At 44.3% G+C, this 21,067-nt stretch overlaps 1 protein-coding gene across 1 annotated transcript in view; it reads left to right on the plus strand.

Annotated features, from left to right (window-relative positions):
• Positions 1–3,009: 3,009 nt before the first annotated feature.
• Positions 3,010–21,067, plus strand: part of LOC146194494 (uncharacterized) — a 36,525-nt gene continuing 18,467 nt past the window's right edge. The window contains exon 1 of the mRNA XM_084596062.1: positions 3,010–3,568. Coding sequence (XP_084452188.1) covers positions 3,248–3,568 — 321 coding nt within the window. The 5' untranslated portion in view covers positions 3,010–3,247. The remainder of the gene's footprint in view (positions 3,569–21,067) is intronic.

Raw genomic sequence — 21,067 nt, forward strand, 5'->3', positions numbered from 1 at the left:
CAACCTATATAGTAACGACCTTGTTAACATAGATTTAAACAATTCAATTGGTAATTATGCCGGCGATACAAGCTTATTTTTCTCACATCACAGTTTAGCCCTGCTTGTTAAAAAAGCGAATGAAGTGCTTGATGGACTGAATACTTGGATCAAATTAATGCTTTAACTATAAACGTCTCGAAGACAAAATCAGTTCTTTTTCGCCCTAAAAATAAGACAGTTAATTCCAATATTGTCCTTCGACTAGGTCTTTCGGTCATAGGTTTGGTACCAGTTATAAAAACGTTAAGTGTTCTTTTTTGAGAGAATATGCAGTGGAGCGCGCATGCTGACCTTGTTCACTCCAAACTTTCGCCAATAGTAGGTATTCTTGCACGCTTTCGTTATTTTTTGCTAAAGCACATTAAATCGCTCTTATAGAACTCCCTTTTCATGTCCACGCTATCGTATGGTTATTTGGTGTGGGAAACAACGATCTACACAAACCTGTCCAAAATCTATCGATTACAGTAAAAAGCTGTAAGAATCATTTCTAATGAACCCAACGACGCATACACAGAACCTATATTTCATGACCTTAGATTAAAACCATTACCGAACCTGTTCAACGCAATTCTGTTAAAATGTTATCATACTTATCGCATAGATCGTGACCCTTTCTCTGAAACACTTGCGACGCTGACTCCAGTTGAAAAAACTATGGCACACGAAGCAGTCAGGTTTGGAAGATTCCCCATACCCGTACCAACTATGGCCGCCAAATGTTGATGTACAGTCGAGCGCGATTTAAAGGTTATCGCGCGAGCGTCGACCAGCCTTGCTCTCTAGGCACCTGGCGGCCGGGTTTGGAACAGGAAAAATCATGATTTCGCACTATTCTCTCCATCGTTCGCTGTTCCATACAACAACCATCACCCCCGCGACAAACTCACCGCCCTTTCGCTCTATGCTAAGATTTCCATTTGTTGCGATAAAGTGTCCAATTTAAGATAATACAGAAGATTACGTCGTGCGCACAACTATCACTGCCTGTTCACAGAATCAAAAGAAAAAAAAAAAGGAAGTGATGTCCCAGCAGGGAGTGAAGGCTGCTGAAGGAACAGCAAAAAGAGTGAGGGAAGCTGGATTGATACCTCCTTCGCCTCGGCAGAGAATTCTGGGCCATGGCGCTGTTCATGTTCCCGGTCGACGCTCGCGCGATAAACCCTCAAATGGCGCTCGACTGTACATGCTACCACAAGCACTTAATTCCTCTGTCAACAAGTCCAGCTAATGTATACAACAATATATGTCCTCAAATCAAAATATTGTTAACACGTGTAGCTCTGCACCACCCAATATCAGTCCTATCATCTAAAGGTACTTAGAAATATATAAAGCCGTCGTTATGTTTATAGTGGCTTTTTCTAGTTTTGTTGCGTTTTTGTCCGCTGCTGTATTGCACTGTAAGCGGGGTGCTAGCCTTTGTCAAGCCATGGCAGGCTTTTTGCTAACACCCTGCAGCATCACGAGTACTGTGTAATCAGTGTTGATGCAAAATAAAATTATTTGTATTTGGCTCCCCCCTACCCTATACGCAGACGTCGGGCTCATGTATGCAAGACTATTGTAGTTATCCCAGAGGTCCCTTGTATAGTGTTTTCACTATGGGACATCCTTTTATATTTATTTATTATGCACGGCATATTCTCATGCATGTAAAATAAACTAAATTTGATCGTTTGAAATGTGGGTGAGGTTCGAATCAGCTTTATGCGAGGTATTGAGTGGAAACGGCCTTTCACGTTTACACGAGATCATTTAGAGCCTGCCTGAGTTCTGTGAAAAACCACAGTCCGCAATATCTACGCTTAATTGCTCCAGAAACCGTGCGATCTCCTAATGAAGGGCCATAAGTCGTGATGGCTAGCGGGAACAGCTAGGAGCAATCCCAGATTGCTGATCATGCGACTACTTTTTACTCGAGCTGGTTTCACCACTGTCCTTTAAGCATGTCCCTTTAATATGAGAGGACCTTATCTTCATTGTATTTGAGAAGCGAGCAAAACTGCCTAGAAGTGCGCTCGGCTACAGCTGACAATACTGTTTTCAAGGCAGAAAGCAGGGCCAGTCGGTGTGTCATCATTAATTAAGTCTAGCCCATGTAACAAGGACACAGACATAGAATAAGACAGAACGAGCGCTCGTCCTCTCTTCTTCCATGTCTGTGTCCTTGTTATATGCGCTAGACTTTTTAATTAATAATACTATATGCTATACGCGCGGAGAAAGTATATCTTCCTTAAAAATATTTGGTTAATTAAAACTCAGTTGAAAAGCGCTCCATGTCTAATGCTGACAAGTCTGACAAAAAAGACTGAATCATTAGGGATGTAGTATTGGTAAATGGCGGAGAGAAATACGAAAATCTAAAGCCACAAATAACTTTGTTGTGCACGGAAACAATAGTTAGATTGGGTAAAAACGAAATTCACGATATCGCCGCCGCACGCGCTTGTTCGTTATTTCTCCATTAAATACACTCGTGCGAAGGTCAATAGGTGCCAGTGAAGTCTGTCAGTTTCTTTTGTTTTGTTTTTCGCTCTGTATCAAAGCTCATGATGCATGGTCTGCACACTGTGCGGACGCGAAAACTTTTTTTTTAGTATATTTCGCGTAGGCAGGGGTGCTCTATTTCATCAGGGCAGGAGCGCCGAGACCGCGTTCAGTGCGGCTTTCTTCGCAGGATTGTGCAATTTAATTTTCATGGCGAAGCAGTTTGCACGGAGCATTATCGAGGAAGCCTATTCATCAACGTAATTTCTGTCCATTTTTCATTAATGTATAATATTTTTTTGCCATGATATCCACACCCTTCATGTAATGTCCCGAATGGGACCTTTGAGGAAAAATAAATAAATAGAAGAAATGCATTGACAAAAAAAGGAAGAAAATGCACCATCTTTCTATAGATTTTTCTTTGGTTCAAGCGTGTGCATATGAAATGGGATACTGCATTGTTTAGCAGGAACTTAAGTACACTCACCAGAAAATATAAGTGGCAGCCTCGTAACAATCGGGTTATAAGCCGTCACCCCGTGCAAATAGCAGCACCAGTGGAGCCACTGCCGGGTCAATTTTCGACTGTTCGCATTTCGAATCGTTCGCTCGGAATTCCAATCAATCGAAACCTTGTCGCGCGGAACATCCGCAAAAGAGAGGCGAACTCGCCGACAACGCCTCCGATGCGGCCAGAGAGGCGAAAAGAATGCGTGCCGCTGAGAGGGCGTGGGAGAGAAGTGCCCAGCCTCTTCCTCCCTCAGCGTTTCTTTCTGCGCATCGGGCCGGCGCCAATCGATCGGACAGCGCACTGCGTTCTCCCAGGCTCCGCGTCGGGCACAGCCGGGCCCGGGTCCAGTCGGAACAGCGCCGCCGCCTCCGACGACGACACCGCGGTTGCCGAGCAGCGGAAGTTCGCGCAGTTCCCTTCGCGCCGGCAGCCATGTGCGTCGAGTTCGTGCTCTTCGTGCGCAACCTGGGCGCCCTGGTCAGGGCCACGGTGGGCAGGCACTCCGTGGAGCAGGCTCAGGTAGGACTCTCGTCGCTTTATCCTCCGGCATGGCTTAATTATCTGCCTGAATGGAGCACCGGCGGCGGCAGGGCCTCTGCGAAGCACCGCCTGATGCGTGTGCGTGCGGCGCGCTTGTCAGTTGCGAGGTAATTCGTGTTGGTCGTTATCAGACAGCCGGTGTTAGACTCAGCTCGTTGACTGCAGCTTTGGCTGAGACGTCATTGCGTAACTCGACGCCTTCTTAGTGAATAACAGCTCTCTAGCCCTCGGAACGTTTAATGGGTTATACTACATTATCCTTGGCCCTGCCACCACCTGCTGTCGGCATGACCCTCCAAGCACCTTCGTGCCGCGTGATGCGTGACATCGTGCTGGACCCCACATGGTTCATATGCGACGCGCTTGATCCCGTAGCAAAGCCCTCTCGATTGAGGGAGCTTATCCTCGATAGCGGCGCCACCGTGCGAGTTGTCCGTGATCGCAGCACTTTCTTCCCCCCCTAGGGAACCTATAAGACGGTCGCGGCGACCCAGACTCTCTTTGTCTTCGGCCAGTTGGCAGCCAACTACTGGAAGATCGAGCGGGGCGCCGCGCCGGCGTCTTTTGCGTCTTGATCGACCTGCCATTACTGTGGCGCTCCGGCTCTTTCTTCTTTGCTGTATGCGTCATACGAGATGACAGTCGGCCACGCGTGTCTGGCGCCGCCTGCTCCCAATTTTCTGGGAAGCGCTATAGTTAAGAAGCATTTCGACACTTTGGATTTCTGCGAAAAGAAAGACAGTACAATGCCAGTTACAGTATTTCCTCGCCAGGCAGCTCTGTGCATTTTTGCTAATAGTTTTGTTTCTGATACAGGACTGTTCTTAACTGCGTCATCGTCATCATCCGGATTATAACCCCTGCAGGGCGAAGACCTCTCCCATTTTCCTCCAGTTAACCCGGTCCTGTGCTAGCTCCATCCACTTGACCCCTGCGAACTTGTTAACCTCATCCGTCCACCTAACCCCCCTGCTACGCTTATCTTTAAATCCAATAGGTTACTTTTAGCCACTATCGGCTATCCTCTCTTCGCACTCCACGTCCTGCCCATGCTCATTTCTTCTTCTTTATTTCAACTAGAATGTCATTAACTTGAGGGATTTCTCTGACCCACTCTGCACGCTTCCTATCTCCTTAATGGTACCCCTACCATTTTTCGTTCCATAGCCCTCTGGGTTGTCCTCAACTTAAGTAGAACTCTCTTGGTTAGCCTCCACGTTTCAGCCCCATAGGTGAGTACAGGTAAGATGCAACTGTTGTATACTTTCCTCTTGGGCGATACCGGTAAGCTGCTAGTCATAATCTGCGAGTGCTTGCCAATGCGCTCCATCCCAATCTTATTCTTCTAGTTATTTCCATTTCATGGTCTGACTCTGCGGTCGCTACCTGTCCTAATTTGACAGATTCACCGCTTCTAGTGCTTCGTTACCTATTTTAAATTGCTATTCCTTCCCCAAGCTGTTCAACATCACTTCAGTCTTCTGCATATTAATCTTTAGACCTCCCTTTCTGCATCTCCAGCCTAAGTCGTCAATCATTATTTGCTATTCTTCCCTTGAGTGACTTAGCAAAGCAATGTCTCCAGCGAATCGCAGATTACTGAGATACTCTCAACTACGAGAGGTAAGAAATAAGTTCTGACTTTATGCTGCTATTTTGGGAATATCAGGACTGTAAGATATTTTCTTAAAACGTAAAAAAAAAAGATAAATTGCCGTGGTTTAACTCTTCTTAGACCGGTTAAGACGTGCGAAAGCACCGTAAAGCATGGTTTGCATTAGCTGAGCTTGGCGATTTAGCATTCAAGGACTGGCTCAGAGTTAGCCACGGTGTTAAATGACTTTGTTGCACGGCATGTCATTAGAGGTAAATATGTCGTCTGTTCGAATCGCTGTTACAAAATACGTTCTGACGTCACTATCATATGGATGCTAGATGAGAGACCAAATTATATGAAACTCTCCACAAAGAATGCTTGCTTCAAGGTTTTTACACAAAAAAAATGAGGAATGAATGTACCATATAGAGGTCCGTTAATGATGGAGTGCGAGCAAATGGCGTGCCAGCGGCAGTAGAGGGGAGGTGCCATATGGGTATCTGCTGTACATGCCGTCATCCCGCCTTGGCTCGACAACGGCTGGTGTCACAGTTTCTATGGTAACCCGCGTTGCACAAGCAAAAACTTTTCTTGGCTTGCATTCGGAGGAGTGCATTCACACTAAATGTCTATGTAGTCTTCTTACCCGGAAGCACGCCACAGTTCTTCGTTCATGCCTGCTCGTTCTAGTGGTGAAGTTGCTGTATTCAGGAGAGTAATTACTAACTGGACCAGAACGCACCCGTACGGTTACTCAGCGGTTAAAGAGAAATCTTCGATTGCGAAGTTTCATAGAACTCTGGAGCGTTTTCTCACAGTGCGCATAAGCACTCCTCTTTAATTGAACACTGTTCCACCTTAAGGAAATCGGGGAATTTCCTAAACACGTGGGGTGCCTTGTTATAGAAGCAGGTGGTCCCTGGGTGCCTTCTTCTAGAAGCAGGTGGCTAATTAGTCCCACTTGCCTTGGAGTGCCGAATTCACACCGTTGTCATCATTGTGGCTGTTCCTCAAGAGGAAGAAACATACGTGCTCTGCTCACAGTGGTTCCCAATACAGTCTATGATTATTGTTATGGCTGCCACAATGCAGGTATACTGTTTGTAATTTCCTTTGTTCTTTCTTAGCACCAAAGGGCGCTGCCGACCGGGAGCATTTCAATTGGCGTTTAGCAGCCACGTCGGGTAGCTTCCACTGATTTCTGACCGAGCTCCGAATGACCGGACCATGCTGTCGATGTGAAACATGCGGTCGATCTCGCTTCCGGCCAACATCACCTGTCACGCCTCGCGACCTTAACCTTGTTGTAGCTCCCACTAACACAGTGAACAAGTGCAAGCGCACGTGAACAGAGATTTGAGGACCACGTTCGCATACCTTGACCACGCTTATGAAACCATTTTCCGCATGCTCAAAGGCTGCGAAAAAGGAATTGCGCATTACCATAGGTCCCTCCACGGTGGCTCAGTGGTTAAGACGCCCGGCTCCTGAACTGGAGTACCCGGGTTTAAACCCAACTGGTGGTGGCTCCGTTTCGATGGAGGCGATCCCCAATTCATAGAAATTACTCCCCGTCCTCTACAGTGCCTCTTTCTTTCTACTTTCACTCCCACCTTCTCTATCAGCGCGGTTCAGGTGTCCACAGAGAAAGTGTTACAGGCACTGCGTTATTTCTTTCCTATAAACCAATTTACATTTACATTACCATAGGTTGTAACCGGGCGTCTCAATTTTATCTGAGGTAGAAGCATATTCCGAGCTCTCAGCTCGCTCTTCCTTAATTCGGAGTTAGGGAAGCTGTACACGGAATTAAAATCCCCAAAAGTCTACCCCCTGGAGGCCAGCTCAACTACATGTCGGCGCAAAGCGCCCTACGGTCGATGAAGTCGCGCCGTTGCCATGCCATTTATAGCAACGGCGTGGCACCTCTAAGCAGACCGTGATGACTTACCTCGACCACGCACAAGGCGATTTCGCTTTTATTATTGTTTCGCCGCATCCTATCCGTGTTCTGGCCGCACTAGAAGTGCTATGAGTGTTGCAATTTCGCTGAGTCGCCATCTCTTGCGCAGCCGCCCAGGTTTACCAAATGGTGTAATGGCGCGATTTTTTCGCTTCTGCCCTGTGACGTTTTTCATGGCGATCCCACGTTATATGTGTCCATGACCGCTGCACGCAATCCCCGATGTGTTGAAAATAGTGCCTATCCGTGACTCTATTTAATGCTTTCAGGGTGTGCCGGGGATGATGATCACCGATATCCGTTGCTAGCTAGGTGGCTGATGGCAGATTGTGGGTTCTGGAACGAGAGAATTAAAGCGCACTTTCCTTTCCCTACCTTCTTTAATGCATAATGTGTCCTGAGTTATTCATGGACGCCAGGAAACGGAAACGAGATTGCTTTTACTTTTTTTCTTGTCCACTCGGAGATAAGTGAAGATGGTTATAATGCACAACCTCATCCGGCACTAGAGCGCACACAGGCAGGTTGCGTGACCTGATGCGACATATTAAATGTCATGATCGCAGGTGCGCGGGACAGTAAAACATAATCTGCGAATGCGTGTGATGCAAACACTGCCCCTATTCTCTGGTGGAAATGTACAGCGCAAAAAAAAAAAAAAAACAAGGACACAATGAAGACACATTCGACACACGAGCGCTGACTTGCAACAGTTTATTTAGAGCCTCGGAATCGTATAGCTGAACAAGGCAACATCACACATGCGCAGTAGGCGAAACATTGGTAAGATTACTTAAGTATAACAGCCCTTTACGAGTGATAGCAAAAGAAGACTTGGCCATGCAGAACCCATCCAACCGATCTATCATCCTGGCTTCTAGGATTTCACGAGTTAGTTGACAGTAGTTCTTCGCGATAACAGAGCATTCTTGGTAAGCAGACTGGCACAAGCATATTTCATCTGAATCGTTTTATTTTCCATTATCGTTTTCATCTACACTATTTTGTTACATTGCCTAGCATGTGCACTCAGAAACCCTCCTTGCTGTTCAGACACATTGCTACAATGTTCTCGGAGGTGGTCGTTCAAAAACCTACCGCTTTGTCCTACATAGCTTTTCCCACATTTCAAAGGAATGCTGTAAACAACAAAGTTAGTACATTCTACAAATTTTGTTCGGTGCTTCTTCTTGCATTTCAGGTTCTTCGAATTACCAAGCCTTGTCAGTCTGCGCAATTTTTGCAGCTTAGCGGGGGCGAAAAAAAAAAACAATTTTCACATCCCCTCGTTCACCGACATTTTTGAGGCGGTGAGACAGGCCATGAATGGACGAGATCACATCAATCCGTTTTTTTTTTTTTTTTTTTTTGAAGATGGTTGTGACATGAGTTTCTTTTGACAAGAAACGCTTGAAGGGTTTGAGTGACACTGATCATGACATGTATAGGGTACCCCGCAGCTCGGAGATGAAGGATCTGTTCACTGAAGCTGGCAGCCATAAGTTCAGGACAAGACTTACAAAGAGCATTTCTTAAGCACAGCCCTGCAATAGCCTTCTTTACTATAGTTTATAGAATGAGCAGACCCAAATGGAAGCAGTAGCTTATTATCGCATGGTTCGTACTTCCAGTAAATATGTGGGTTACGAAACAATCCCTAACATCTAGAAATGCAATGCTGTCGTCAGAAAGCCTCTCGTGAGTTAATTCTAGGGGCGTTAAGCCTGCGCTAAAAATGTGAGTGTGTTAGCAGCCATAGTTGCTGAAATTTGTCTGAAAGGATGAAATGCGCTGGACAGTGGAGATTGTAAGCTGAAGCAAAGCGTCTTGGTCCTACAAATATTGACCGTCGCCTTGAGGCACAGGTTTGTGCCTATTCGAACATGCGTCTTATGAGCAGAAAGCGCAAGGATTTTCCTCAAATGCATCTTTAAAAACTGCGCTTCCGGTTTCATTTGGACAAAATTCAGCAAGAGCGAATGCGTAAACGCATGCACGCATTTTGTCTTGTATACATAACTGAGCACGCACATCTAGACCGCTGTTCCTCTGCACAATAATGAAACTGAATTTGTAAAGCAGGTATAGAGTTCCGGAGCAAGAACTTATATTCGAGCGCAGCCGGAAATATGTGATAAGCGTTCACGCAGCAGCACTTTTCACTCTAGCAAAACAGTTGCGTAAAAACTTTTTTCTGCCGTACAAATTTGGCTTTATTACATGACATGTGCCGCAAAGCGAAAATAATGATTATTTCATAATTAGTCGGATTTTTATTTTCATATTTGAATACGGCCAGAAGTTTAACCTACGCAAACCTCCGGAGTTCATGTAAATATAGTATATTGTCACTTGGCAGTGACAATGCCGTAGGTGAGAAACGAAGAAGTTAGCGGTGCACTGAAAGAAACTCTTTAATGGGCTCAGTTGCGCCCTCAAAAGGATCAAGTAAAACGGTGGCGTCGTGTGCAGCAATCCTTCGTCGGTTGTCGAAGGACGAATTCCCGTCGCATTCGGCAGTGCTCAATTTTATAGACGGCAAAGATGCATCTAGATGAGTGCGCAAAAGATGACCAGAACAAACTAGATCATTGTGGAAACGGACGCCAGGTGCTGCAATCGCTCGATATACATGTCGGCACATCTTGCGCGCTAAGAAAAAATAAATAAATAAATAAATAAATAAATAAATAAATAAATAAATAAATAAATAAATAAATAAATAAATAAATAAATAAATAAATAAATAAATAAATAAATAAATAAATAAATAAATAAATAAATAAATAAATAAATAAATAAATAAATAAATAAATAAAGCCGCGCCATGAACAAGATCGTTCCGCGCTTTGCAATCACAGTGATAAGGTTTCGTGCTGGCAGGGCTATTGCAAATAACAATAAATAAAGCTTTCAATGGTTCCCGGTAATAATGTCAGTGTAATAATCGTGTTCAAAAATTTGGGGGACTCATAAGCTCCGCCGTTATCGGTATGCCGCGGTAGCGCTTCACACATGCGGCGATGTTTTTTTACTGTTTATTTTTTTATACACAAATACTGAAGAGCAGGGCTGAGCAGCTTTCCATTCTGAGCAGTTCGACATCCTTGAACGCATTTTTCAATTACTTCATTGAAGAACTACACAATATGAACTTTCTTAATAGCATCTTAAGGAATATTGGATTCCCGTTCAGAGCAGTTGAACACATTTAAAATAATTTTTTCAATCTTTAATAGATCAATTACACACTACAAATTTTCTTTGTTAACATCATCAAGCATTGGTTTTTCATTCTGAACATTTGACACATTTAAATCCCCTTTTCCAATTTTTTTTATTTCTTTAAGTCATCAATTAAAAATAACAATGTCATTCACTCGTCATCGCCTATCACATCAATCAATTCTCGATCACTAGTACCGCAAAAACCCTTGATAGGATTCTTTACGCATCCCCCGACTATTTCCGAAACGTGGTGACGACTCCACCGACGGCTTTTCGACTGAACGAGCTGTATAAGCTATCGCTTGAAATATAAAACGTGTAGAATAGTGGTAAGGATACTGACAGAAACTGCAGTGTGAAGAAAGTTTATTCATGTCGATCAAACTTTGTGGCATATTGCGAATCATTCATGACGCGTTATCACGAAGCACGTATAAAACATACGGTTTGAAGACATCAAGCTCTTTTTGAGAAAAATGTATACAGTGACAATTTCAAAGAATAGACTGTGTTAATAACATTTTGAATATGCAAGCAAAGGGAGCAATTAAAACACAGACACTGTCGGTGTCTGAACCGGATCAGGCCTGAAAGAGTGAATATGACCACATATAAGAGTTCGCACAGCAGACAGAAACATACATAAAAACACCATGTGTGGTAGTCAACTGATCTATAGTATTGGAGAGGTGAGAGCACCATCCTCTGCCTGTTTACTGCGATGAACCGTGTCGTCTATCGTCCTAGAAACAATGTAACTCCTCCAACAGCCAATTCAACCTGCAGGAACATACAAATCATCATTCTCAGGTTGCTCATTAAAGGCTACATGCGCCTTGTTTCTGGGCGACACAACGCCTCTTCCCCGGCACATACATCGTTGTGGCAATGACAAGGCGGCCAAAGATCGACCGCCTTGATGCACGGAGCCGACGCACCTGAACAGCAAGCATCTGCAATATACTAATCAACGCATAGTATGCGCTACAAAACACTAAAAACACGGTTTTGGGTGTCAACTGCGTTTCAGTTCGGGTATCGCGTCGTCCGCACAACTCCCCAGCTCACAAGGCGATGCCGAGTGAGAAGTACGTTCTATATTATTCGCCAATCAAAATCCGTTACTTCAGAGGGTAACAGGGATGAAGAAAAAGGTATCCACCTTCTTTCTGATGATATTCTACAACCTCCAGCACTGATACTGCCTCTGTCATCCCAGCCACTGGCATTTGTTTATTTAAAATACCCTCATGGCCCTGCGGGCTTTATTGAGGGGAGTGGCAAGCACAGATAACAAAAAATGAATACAATCATGGGTTACAGCACTGCATATATTGTTCGCTGCACTGAGCTATTACAAATTTCAACAATTCATGGGGAAAAAGAACGAAAAAAGAGAAAAACCAACAAAAATAAACTAAAGATCAGTGACACACAGTTCATGTGCCAATACTAACCGAAGGGCACACATGTCATGAGCAAGAAAAGCCGGCATTCAACTTTTTCTTATAATGCTCGAGATCGTCGGTGAGTGCCACATCTGCTGGCAAGTGATTCCACTCAGACGATGTAGTTGGAATGAAAGAATTGACCAGATGTCCTCATCTGGGCACTGCCCACGCCTAAACCTTTATGAAATTTGAGACGACCCTATAAAATGTCTGCAGGCAATGCTTGAGGCCCTGTGTGTCGATGTGGCAGGAAAAACGCACTTGCAGTGCCAAATCAAACAGAAAAATATTCCAATTCAATAGGCCTCATCTCACTGGTTTTACAGCAAAAATCAATGCGGTAACTTGCCACGACAGCAGTCCCAAGCATATATCTCTCTCTGCGACCAAGCTTAGCAATGTGCAAGCAACCATGATGTGCTTCACATCCTATAAAAAGCGACTAGCAAGTGCTGAAAGCCTCCTTGATATGCGACGAGGCATGGGGGCGACTCGCGCCACGTATAAAGCATACGCAGCCACTCCTACATCACAACAGTGAAACACTCCGTTAAATGGTGTGGCATGAGGGGATGGGCATGAGCAACTTTTCCACACCGACGCCCATGGCTGCAGCACGCGTTTTTAACAAAAATTCTTGAGGCACTTAAGTGACAAGGCGGAAGCCTTTGGGGCTGATTTTACTGTAATGTTATTTTTTTTTGCCAGAATCCCGTCGATCATATAGTGATTCTTCCGTGCTGAATTCGTGGTGAGCATCTTCATTCGGTGGCGATGGCGCGTGCTCATTGCGGCGGTTGGTCTTCATCATAGCTGCCGTGCGCCAGGCGCCATCCTAAAGATCGGGTTGAAAGCATTCTCGTTGCGCCCCTGCGGTGTCATGGAGACGGTGAGAACGCTAGGCAAGGAGCATTCATAGAGAGTTTTAGTGTACCGTGATTAGCTACCGCGATCCGCTACCATGATCCGCAACCGTGAGTTCCACTGCGCATACCCGGATAACAGAATAGGGCGCTTGTGGTTACAGATAATGAAGTAAAACTTGTTGCTGGGATAGTTGGTTCATGATCGTGCGGGAGAAAAGTTAGTGCAAGGCAGACGAACACAAGACAGGTAGACAGGACAACGCGCTTCCTGTCGAACTAGGAAGCGCGTTGTCATGTCTACCTGTCTTGTGTTCGTCCGCCTTGCGCTAATTTTCCTTCCGTACGATGCGGTTACAGACCTTAGTGGTATAGCCTCCACGGATGTGTGGGGTTTCTCGGGACCTTAGGAGAATGTCAACATGCTGCATGAAGCAATACCGTAGATGCACAGATTAACCAGCAACACTTTTTTTCTCGTGAAGAACTATATATTGATCAAGACTTCTGTTAATATCGGTGCCATTTAGACCAAAGACGACGTTATCGTTGTTGCATTTTATTCCACGGAGGTTTTGCCTACCTATATTGATGCGACGGCGGTGTGTCCATTAGCGAATGCGTTTCACTTTCTCTCTAAAAAACAAAAAAAACAGAAGGGCCTTGCCCCTAATGGATGAGCCTACGTTATCTGGCACCACCTGAACCTGGACTCATGTTCTGCCCTCTGAGTAAGCAGTGTACATCTCCTCTGCAAAACATGCACCAACAACTCGTGAGAGAACGTCGGTGTGCTAACGTCTTGAGAACCTCTGAGTGCGAGTGGCAGTGAAACATGCGTACAAAAATCATTACTTGCTTAGCCGGTTCGTGCTATCTGCCCACTCTGGCCACGCGAATAGGATATGTTCGTGTTCTTCACTTTTGCTATGCATCAAACTACTAGGGTTCCGTGTTGCCGTGAGCCTTCCTGTAATGCGCCGTTCCTGGCAAACAGCAAGTGAAACACTAACCCGCTACCTACATAACGAAAAAGTAAATGGCCAAGGGGCACTTTTCGGTAGTAAAAAGAAAGACGAAAACAAAAAGTGGATATACGAGCAGTCACAGGCTTAGATAGCCGGAAGAAATTCGGCCTTAACGCGACCATGTCACGCTAGCACAGCTGTCTCGGATGTCACGCCGACGACTGACATCACAAACGTCGACTAATCGGATGTCGCCGCGTCACGCAGGGTCATGCTGCGCGCAGAATAGTCTGTTGCAACGTCGTTCGCGAGAAGCACGTACACGGGGACACGACGTGAAGGAGGGGGGGGGGGGGGGGGGGGGGGGGAGGGCGGTGACTGTCTTGCAGGGACGACCATCGACACAATTTCTGCGCTACACTGGCTTGCCCAACCTAACGAGATGCTCTCTCTTACCATTCTTTATCCTCCATGCAGGCGCAGCCATGTTTCATCTGCTTTCGAGTGTGCTATGTATTATTCAACCAGTGCTGCTTCGATAGGCACGTCCGCAGCCTGCATTATAGTCACATTTTCCGTCGCTGGTATTGCGGATAGCGCCTTTGCGGAGTTTTGCAAATCGCTGAACGTGCTCAGAGGCTCGGCTTACAGAACCAGAGGACAAACTTGTCTTTCTCTTAGGCTGGTGGTATGCGGAGCACGCCTTTCCGCGGTTTCTTCTTTTTAATGCAACCCCTTCTGGAAGAAATTGATTTTTAATTTTATTGTTCTGGCATCCCTCTTCATTTTATTATGTGAGCTGCTCGGCGCGCATCCATTTTTCTGGTGAATTTGGTTTGTAGGAAGATGCGAGAGCCCAGCACGTCCGTCGTTTCTTTTGCCGCGTGAAAGCTTGTGTTCGGAGACATGCTGCGCGAGAGCGCATTTTATTTGCGGCTTGTCCTCGCACTGCTTCCTATACAGTTTGTTTTGCCTATAGTTATTTTAGATTAACGTAAAAAAAATACGGTTTTGTCTTGACACAGCAAAATCATGACCGCTGACGGCACACGCGATACTCAGTCGAGCTCGGCATTACTTAGTGTTGCAAAGATGTCAGTGCTGTTGATTTCGAAGTAAACGCTTTATATATCTAAATGCAGTTCATTTTTTTTACTGGAGCTTAAAATTACATTCACGACACACTGATGCCTATGAAAATGAAAAATGATAGTGATATAACCTTGATAGGCGAAAAGAGCAACAATGCTGGGAGAACAAATTTCAGATCCATCGCAGAAATGAAGGGGAAATCACGAACTTTATCTGATCATGTCACGTGGTGTCGAAAACTCCGGGAATAGCATACGAACGAGCTGTGGTCTAACTGTAATGAGCTCTACATTGGACAAACATGCGTCCAGAAGTAATTGCACAACTCGGTTGCGCCGGTAGCGGCAAACGTGATCGGCGGTCGTCGCAAAACAATGTCGGCCGATTACAGTCGCACTCAACTTAGAGCTCACAAATAAACTTCAAGATAAGGCGTCCCGAGGCAATTAGAACAACCTGGAACAATCTGGAATGGGTTATGCGGGGATATGATCGTTCCGGCTAAATCTCGATCATCGATGCATTCTGCATTGCAAAGAAATTCCTGAAGCCGCATCCCCGCTGCTTTGAGCGTGTATAAGCAAACAGCGTACGTTCCGCGGCAGTGTCGTCATGAAAATGAAGAAAAAGACTTTGTTTCACGAAGAAAGAGAAGAGAAAATTATTATGTGAATAAAAGAAGCATTTGAAGGAGTTTGATAAATGGTGGGCCTGGTCCAGGTCTCCACAAGCGAGAGCTCTTCACGGGAGAGTAGAGAGGAAATAACATACTTATACGTTCGTGATCCTTACGGGAATTAAAAGGAAGAACGATGTGCATTCAACAATATCCTCTCTAAAATAAGGAATGGGCCAACTTCAGCGCATGATATTTTCGCTGAAACAAAGAAGAAACTTCCTCTCAAGATATCATCCTGTAAATGAAAGATTTCATCTCATATTTCTCCCCCCCCCCCCCCCACCAAAAAAAAAACCACGAAGAAATAATTTTCTTTTAATTGTGATCCAAAAAGAAGACGGCAGAGCAAATTCATTTCACAGTACCCTTGCGAAAATTAGCAGAGGACAAATTTGAGCTCACGAAATGCTGTCGGGAATCAAGAGGAAAAAATAAAGTTCATTTGATGAACACCTTTAAGCGCGAAATGGGATATATAGGATACCGTTATCTACGTGTTGATGGGAATGGTCTCAGCTCCCGATGAGTGACTAAAATTAGCTTGTAAGTTTTTTTCCGGCGTTCGCAGTGATTAGTACGTTAAAACTGCCCTATAGAAAACCTAGAAGCGGCGTTTTTTTTAAATATTTTTCAGGAAACTGAGCAATTATTACAAGAAACGTTTTATTAAGACGTCGATATAAATGGTATAAGCTTCCGATGCGTACCTATTCTTTTTTTTTTTTTAAATTCGCCTTGTACTAACAAAACTTAATCCAGACTGCCTTTGAAAACAATGGAGCGAGTTTTTAAAAATTAATAGCAAAAGACTAGGAGCCTCTTGTGGGCCGATGTGCGAATATATGGATTGTTACCGGGATGTTGAACAATATGTGAAAACGTTACGTTCAGACACTCTTTTTCGAAGATTGTGACAGCCACGGAAAGCGGAATTAAAAGGGTAAACTTGAGACCTCGAAAGGATCGCTAAATAAGAGGACAGAAAGATCATCTTATATTATAACATTTCAAGGGAATTAATAACAAAGTTCATTTTATAATATCAACGCGGTAGTGGAAAAGAAACAACAAACTTTAGCTCATTATATTCTTGAGGAATGAAGATATAAACAATTTGTGATATATCGATCCTCATGCAAATGAAACCAGTAGATTGCATTTCTTGACAGCACGCGGGAAAAAAGAAAGCGAAGAACAAAGTTTGTCTTTTTTTATAACGTTGTTTATTGCCTCAGAGCATAAGGGAATATGTAAAACAAAATTTAAAGGGGTAATAAATGAAAGAAAAAAGATTGGCTGTTCTAATAAAGTTCAACGGAGATCGATGATCAGGCCCTTGCGTCCAAGCAATGTACGAAGATGAGCTGTTCGGCGAAAGGCCCACTGCTGTCAGGTGCCGAATTATCGTTGGCTTCAGTGCCGGGCAAACCCACAAGTGGTGAATATCTGCCTCATGATCTTCTGACATGCAGACAGGACATCCTGGAAGTTGATATAAATATCGATATTATGGCCATGTTCGTGTTACAGTAGGTGTGATGGCAACCCAATCCGGATCCTCCGTAGCGCAACCTCCTCAGCGCGGGTAAGACCGCTGCGGAGGGTTACCGCACACGGTGGGACAAGAGCACGTGTGTGGCGCCGGAGGTGCTTCTTTCTTGTGTGAAGCAGAGTGGCGTCATCCATTGTAAGGAAGCGTGTCATTGATGAAGGTAGAGTCGCCTGGCGGGTTGCAGAATCTGCAGGGGTTTGCGAACTGAGTAGGTCACGTGGGACCCCCTATATTCCAATGATTTGCGAGATACGAGCCGCCAGGCGATGCACGTATATTCTGGCAGATTTCTGAGCTGCGATTGACGCGTCGAAGCAGACGCATTGCTTGTAGGGCGTCGGTGTGGATGACAATTTTGGCTGTAGGTAGTAAGTTTGTGACGGATAGAGCGAAGCGCGTCTTGAACGGCGACCAGCTCAGCGCAGAAAGAAGAAGGAGGTTCTGCAAATTGATATCTGGACGTGCTATTAAGCGCCGGCTTACAAAGACATTGAATTGCAATTGTCGTTTCACATCCGTCAATGCTGGCATCTGCATATACAGTTATCGAGCCTTGGGGCAGCTTGGTGTCTTTCTCTGCGATCCTTTCACGAAGGGATGATGCCGCATAAGGCGTGGTTGGTCTATGAAGGTCAGTAGGTTTGTTTTCGCTCAGCTTCATCCTTGTAGAAATGCAGAGGTAAGAACAAATTTTGGCTTAGAATATATCAAAGCGAAAACTGAAACAACGAATAAAGTTGACGTCCTAATATATTAGCCCAAAATATATGAGGTAGAATATGCTTGGGCTCTCGATATCATTGTATAAGTGAAGATGCAAAAACAATCTGATTATATGTCTTCCCGAGAATGAAGAGGAAAGAAGAATACTTTTTCTTGTGGAAATTATAACGATGACAGAGCAAAGCTGGATTAAAACTTATATCATCTCTGAATGGAGGAGTAGGAAGAACCAATGACACTTTTTTATATACTTGATGAAGTTGAAGAGGACAGAACGAACTTCGGCTGATGATCGTTTCTGAATGAAGAGGCATGATCGGGCATGGACGGGACATGAGATGCGGTAAACAGATGATTACCATTCTCTCGCGGTAGCGCAGTACGTGCCAAGGCAAAGCAAAAAAAAAAATCGTAGGCGCCATAGTGCACGTGGATGCATGAGAGTGGGAACCATGTGGAGATGGGCATACGGAGTAGGGCTCAAAGTTACCGGACTGATTTTTAAGCGTTTACAAAGTTACGTTTGCACAAGTGGGTGTTAAAGCACGGTAGACATCATTCAGTTCAGTTCAGTTCAGCCGTTCAGTCGTGTCCGACTCTTCGTGACCCTATGGACCATGTCACGCCACGCTTTCCGGTCTCTCACTGTCTTCCTAACATCACATAACTTCATCTGCAGTGCCTTGAGGATGCCATCTAACCATCGCGTTCGCTGCCTACCCCTTCTCCGGTGACCCTCAACCTTTCCCAACATCAAATCCCTCCCCAGCGACTCCTGTCTTCTCATCAGATGACCAAAGTAGCTGAGCTTTACCTTTAGAATTGATTTGATTGTTAGACGGCTAATTAACGAAGTTTAGCAATGTAATTGTTAATTTCCGATTTCAGTGGCAATATTGAATTGCGAAATCGAAGCCGGCAACGTCACAGGTGAGCTTCGTTTTTAAATTTGCTTAATCGGCAGCGTGATCCCTGTGAAAAATACCATTTGAAAACCTGTTGAGCGAATGTTCGGTAACACAATTCATAAAATGGCATCTATTGCATTCTTATAATACAGACACAGACACCGGTCATAAATAATGGATAATTTGGAAAAAGTTAATATTGTTTTGACCTTTTTTTATGCGAAACCACCTAATTACATGAATAAGGAATGTGGAAAAGCCAACTCGGCAAGCTAGCATATGCGCATTTTGTATACACGATGTTTCCCACCCACCACTGCCGATTATGCAAAAATTATAAAACGAACCTCACCTTTTGAAGTCCCCGCGGTTTTCAATTTGACAATGCGATATACTATACTACGCTTTAAAATCAAGAATAAAATGTTGACTAGTTAATATCAGTTGATTAATCGTATATAGTCACAAAACTGTATATGGCGTACTTGATGTCCGCTTTGCTGCAAAACCCAGACGCACAGGCCGCACAAACGTATCTGTAGTATAGATTTTATAATACAAGTTTGTAAACGGTTTATAAAATCGGCCGAAATATTCGAATAATAATTGCGGTAATGATAATGATGGTGTGAGGGATTTTTTCAGCTAATGAACTGCACCCATGGCTTCTCATTTACACATCGTCTTGTACTGCATCCCACACGTATAGTGGCCATGCAGTCCTATGCGCTTGACTCGTCTGCTGCAGTGGACAAAGGTGCAGCAGACCACCTTTTCTAGGTACGAGAAAAATTTCGAACGCATCAGAAGAAGAACTATCCTAAGCGGGTGTTCTGAAGCGTCATGAGTACCTTTTCAAGACTGCTTTCGCTCAAAGCCTATTACTCGTCGACAAGGCTTGCGCAAAATATTGGTAGATTAACCCATTTGGTCAAAATACGCTTGCGGTATACAGACACACACGTTGCAAAAAGGGTCCTGCGTCTCCTGCTATTCAAGCGAAGCATATCGTGCTTCGGAGATTATGGCGCCACACGAGTTCCCGAATTCAGTTCAATGTTCCGTCGCCGATGCATTACGCACGTCTCATTGAGTCAGTGACAAAGCTTCGGCATCGAAGGAAGAAATGAAGGCATCGAAGTTATGTGCAGCCGAAGAAGAAAGTAACCCTTCTGGATAACGAGATTTCGACTGCAAGACAACTTATGTTAACAAGCCGCTGAGGCGATTCATGCCCTGTATAATGCAGAGAGGCAACTATCGAAACTATCAATCAGTAGATGAAATCGAAAGAAATTTATTTTGCGGCAACAAAAAAAAAAATGAAAGCGGTATGAGAAAAAGTTTATTTGGTTGTAGATTGTCAGAGCGCCAACCAGCCGCGAACCAGTTACTTGCACATGACAATTTCATGTTTGACTTCTGTAGAGTGTTGCTAATGGTTGGCTATCAAGGGACGAAAATAAAATCACGCAGACGGACAAAGTGTTAAGTATGAACAGAGTTCTTCAGCGCAGAAAATCATTTTAAGGTGAAAGTCTTTATTTCCTCATTGTTGTCGTCAGCAAAAGTGTCTAGCTGCTTTCCACACCGAGAATGTTATGCTTCATCAGAATACGTTACCTGAAAATTAATGTCCATATGGTCCTAAAATTCCATTTGAACTATGAGAGGACGACTCGGAGTTAGTTTCGCGATCTCCTGAGGTTCATTGACCTTCGGTGACATTGCACCAAGCAAAACTTTTTTTTTTTTTTCATTTAACCACCATAAATAGGCGCCGCGGCTGCCGGGATTCAAATCCGCGTCCTTGGCTCAGCAGCCTCCTACTCTAAGGACAGTGAGGCAGTCATGTCTGAGAAGTGCTTTTTGAAAGAAATCATCCCAGAAATGAAATGTTTTCAGGGGCGCAAAACGCTCATTTAGTGGCCTCAATCAGAGTAATATTCGCAAATTCTCTAGCGCATTTTTCAACAAAAAGTTGTTTATGACCGCATTTTGTTTTTTGTTTTTTTTTTGATGTAGTGAAACTCTACTGTTGCAATCGCTATATCCTGAAATCTCCCAGTGGTATGTTTGTAGTTTCTTTCTATTTATCATCCAAAGATTTCCCCATTGATTTTCTTGGCAGTCTTTAGCACTCGATGCGAGCGAGGGAAAGAACCTCGAAACCAAACCTTGGCTACGCATGGAGCGTTTGATTGCTCCTATCAAAATTTCCCAAACGATAGCTTACAGAAAAGCCCTATAGTTGCATCAGAATTAAAGCCCCTTTCTAAGAAAGCTTGAATTGATTATGCCAAACTACTGCGCAGTAGCGCAAGTGTAAATTTGAAGTACATGATATAAAATTACCTGAATCATCGGAAGTCTGTGGCACTGTGAAGCAAACGTTGACAATCCTACTGGTAACATTTTGCTGGTAACATTTCTTGTGCTCATTTGAGGAGACAT

This window comes from Amblyomma maculatum, chromosome 3 (assembly GCF_055883805.1).
Source record: "Amblyomma maculatum isolate TAMU_Amacu chromosome 3, ASM5588380v1, whole genome shotgun sequence".
NCBI lineage: Eukaryota > Metazoa > Arthropoda > Arachnida > Ixodida > Ixodidae > Amblyomma > Amblyomma maculatum.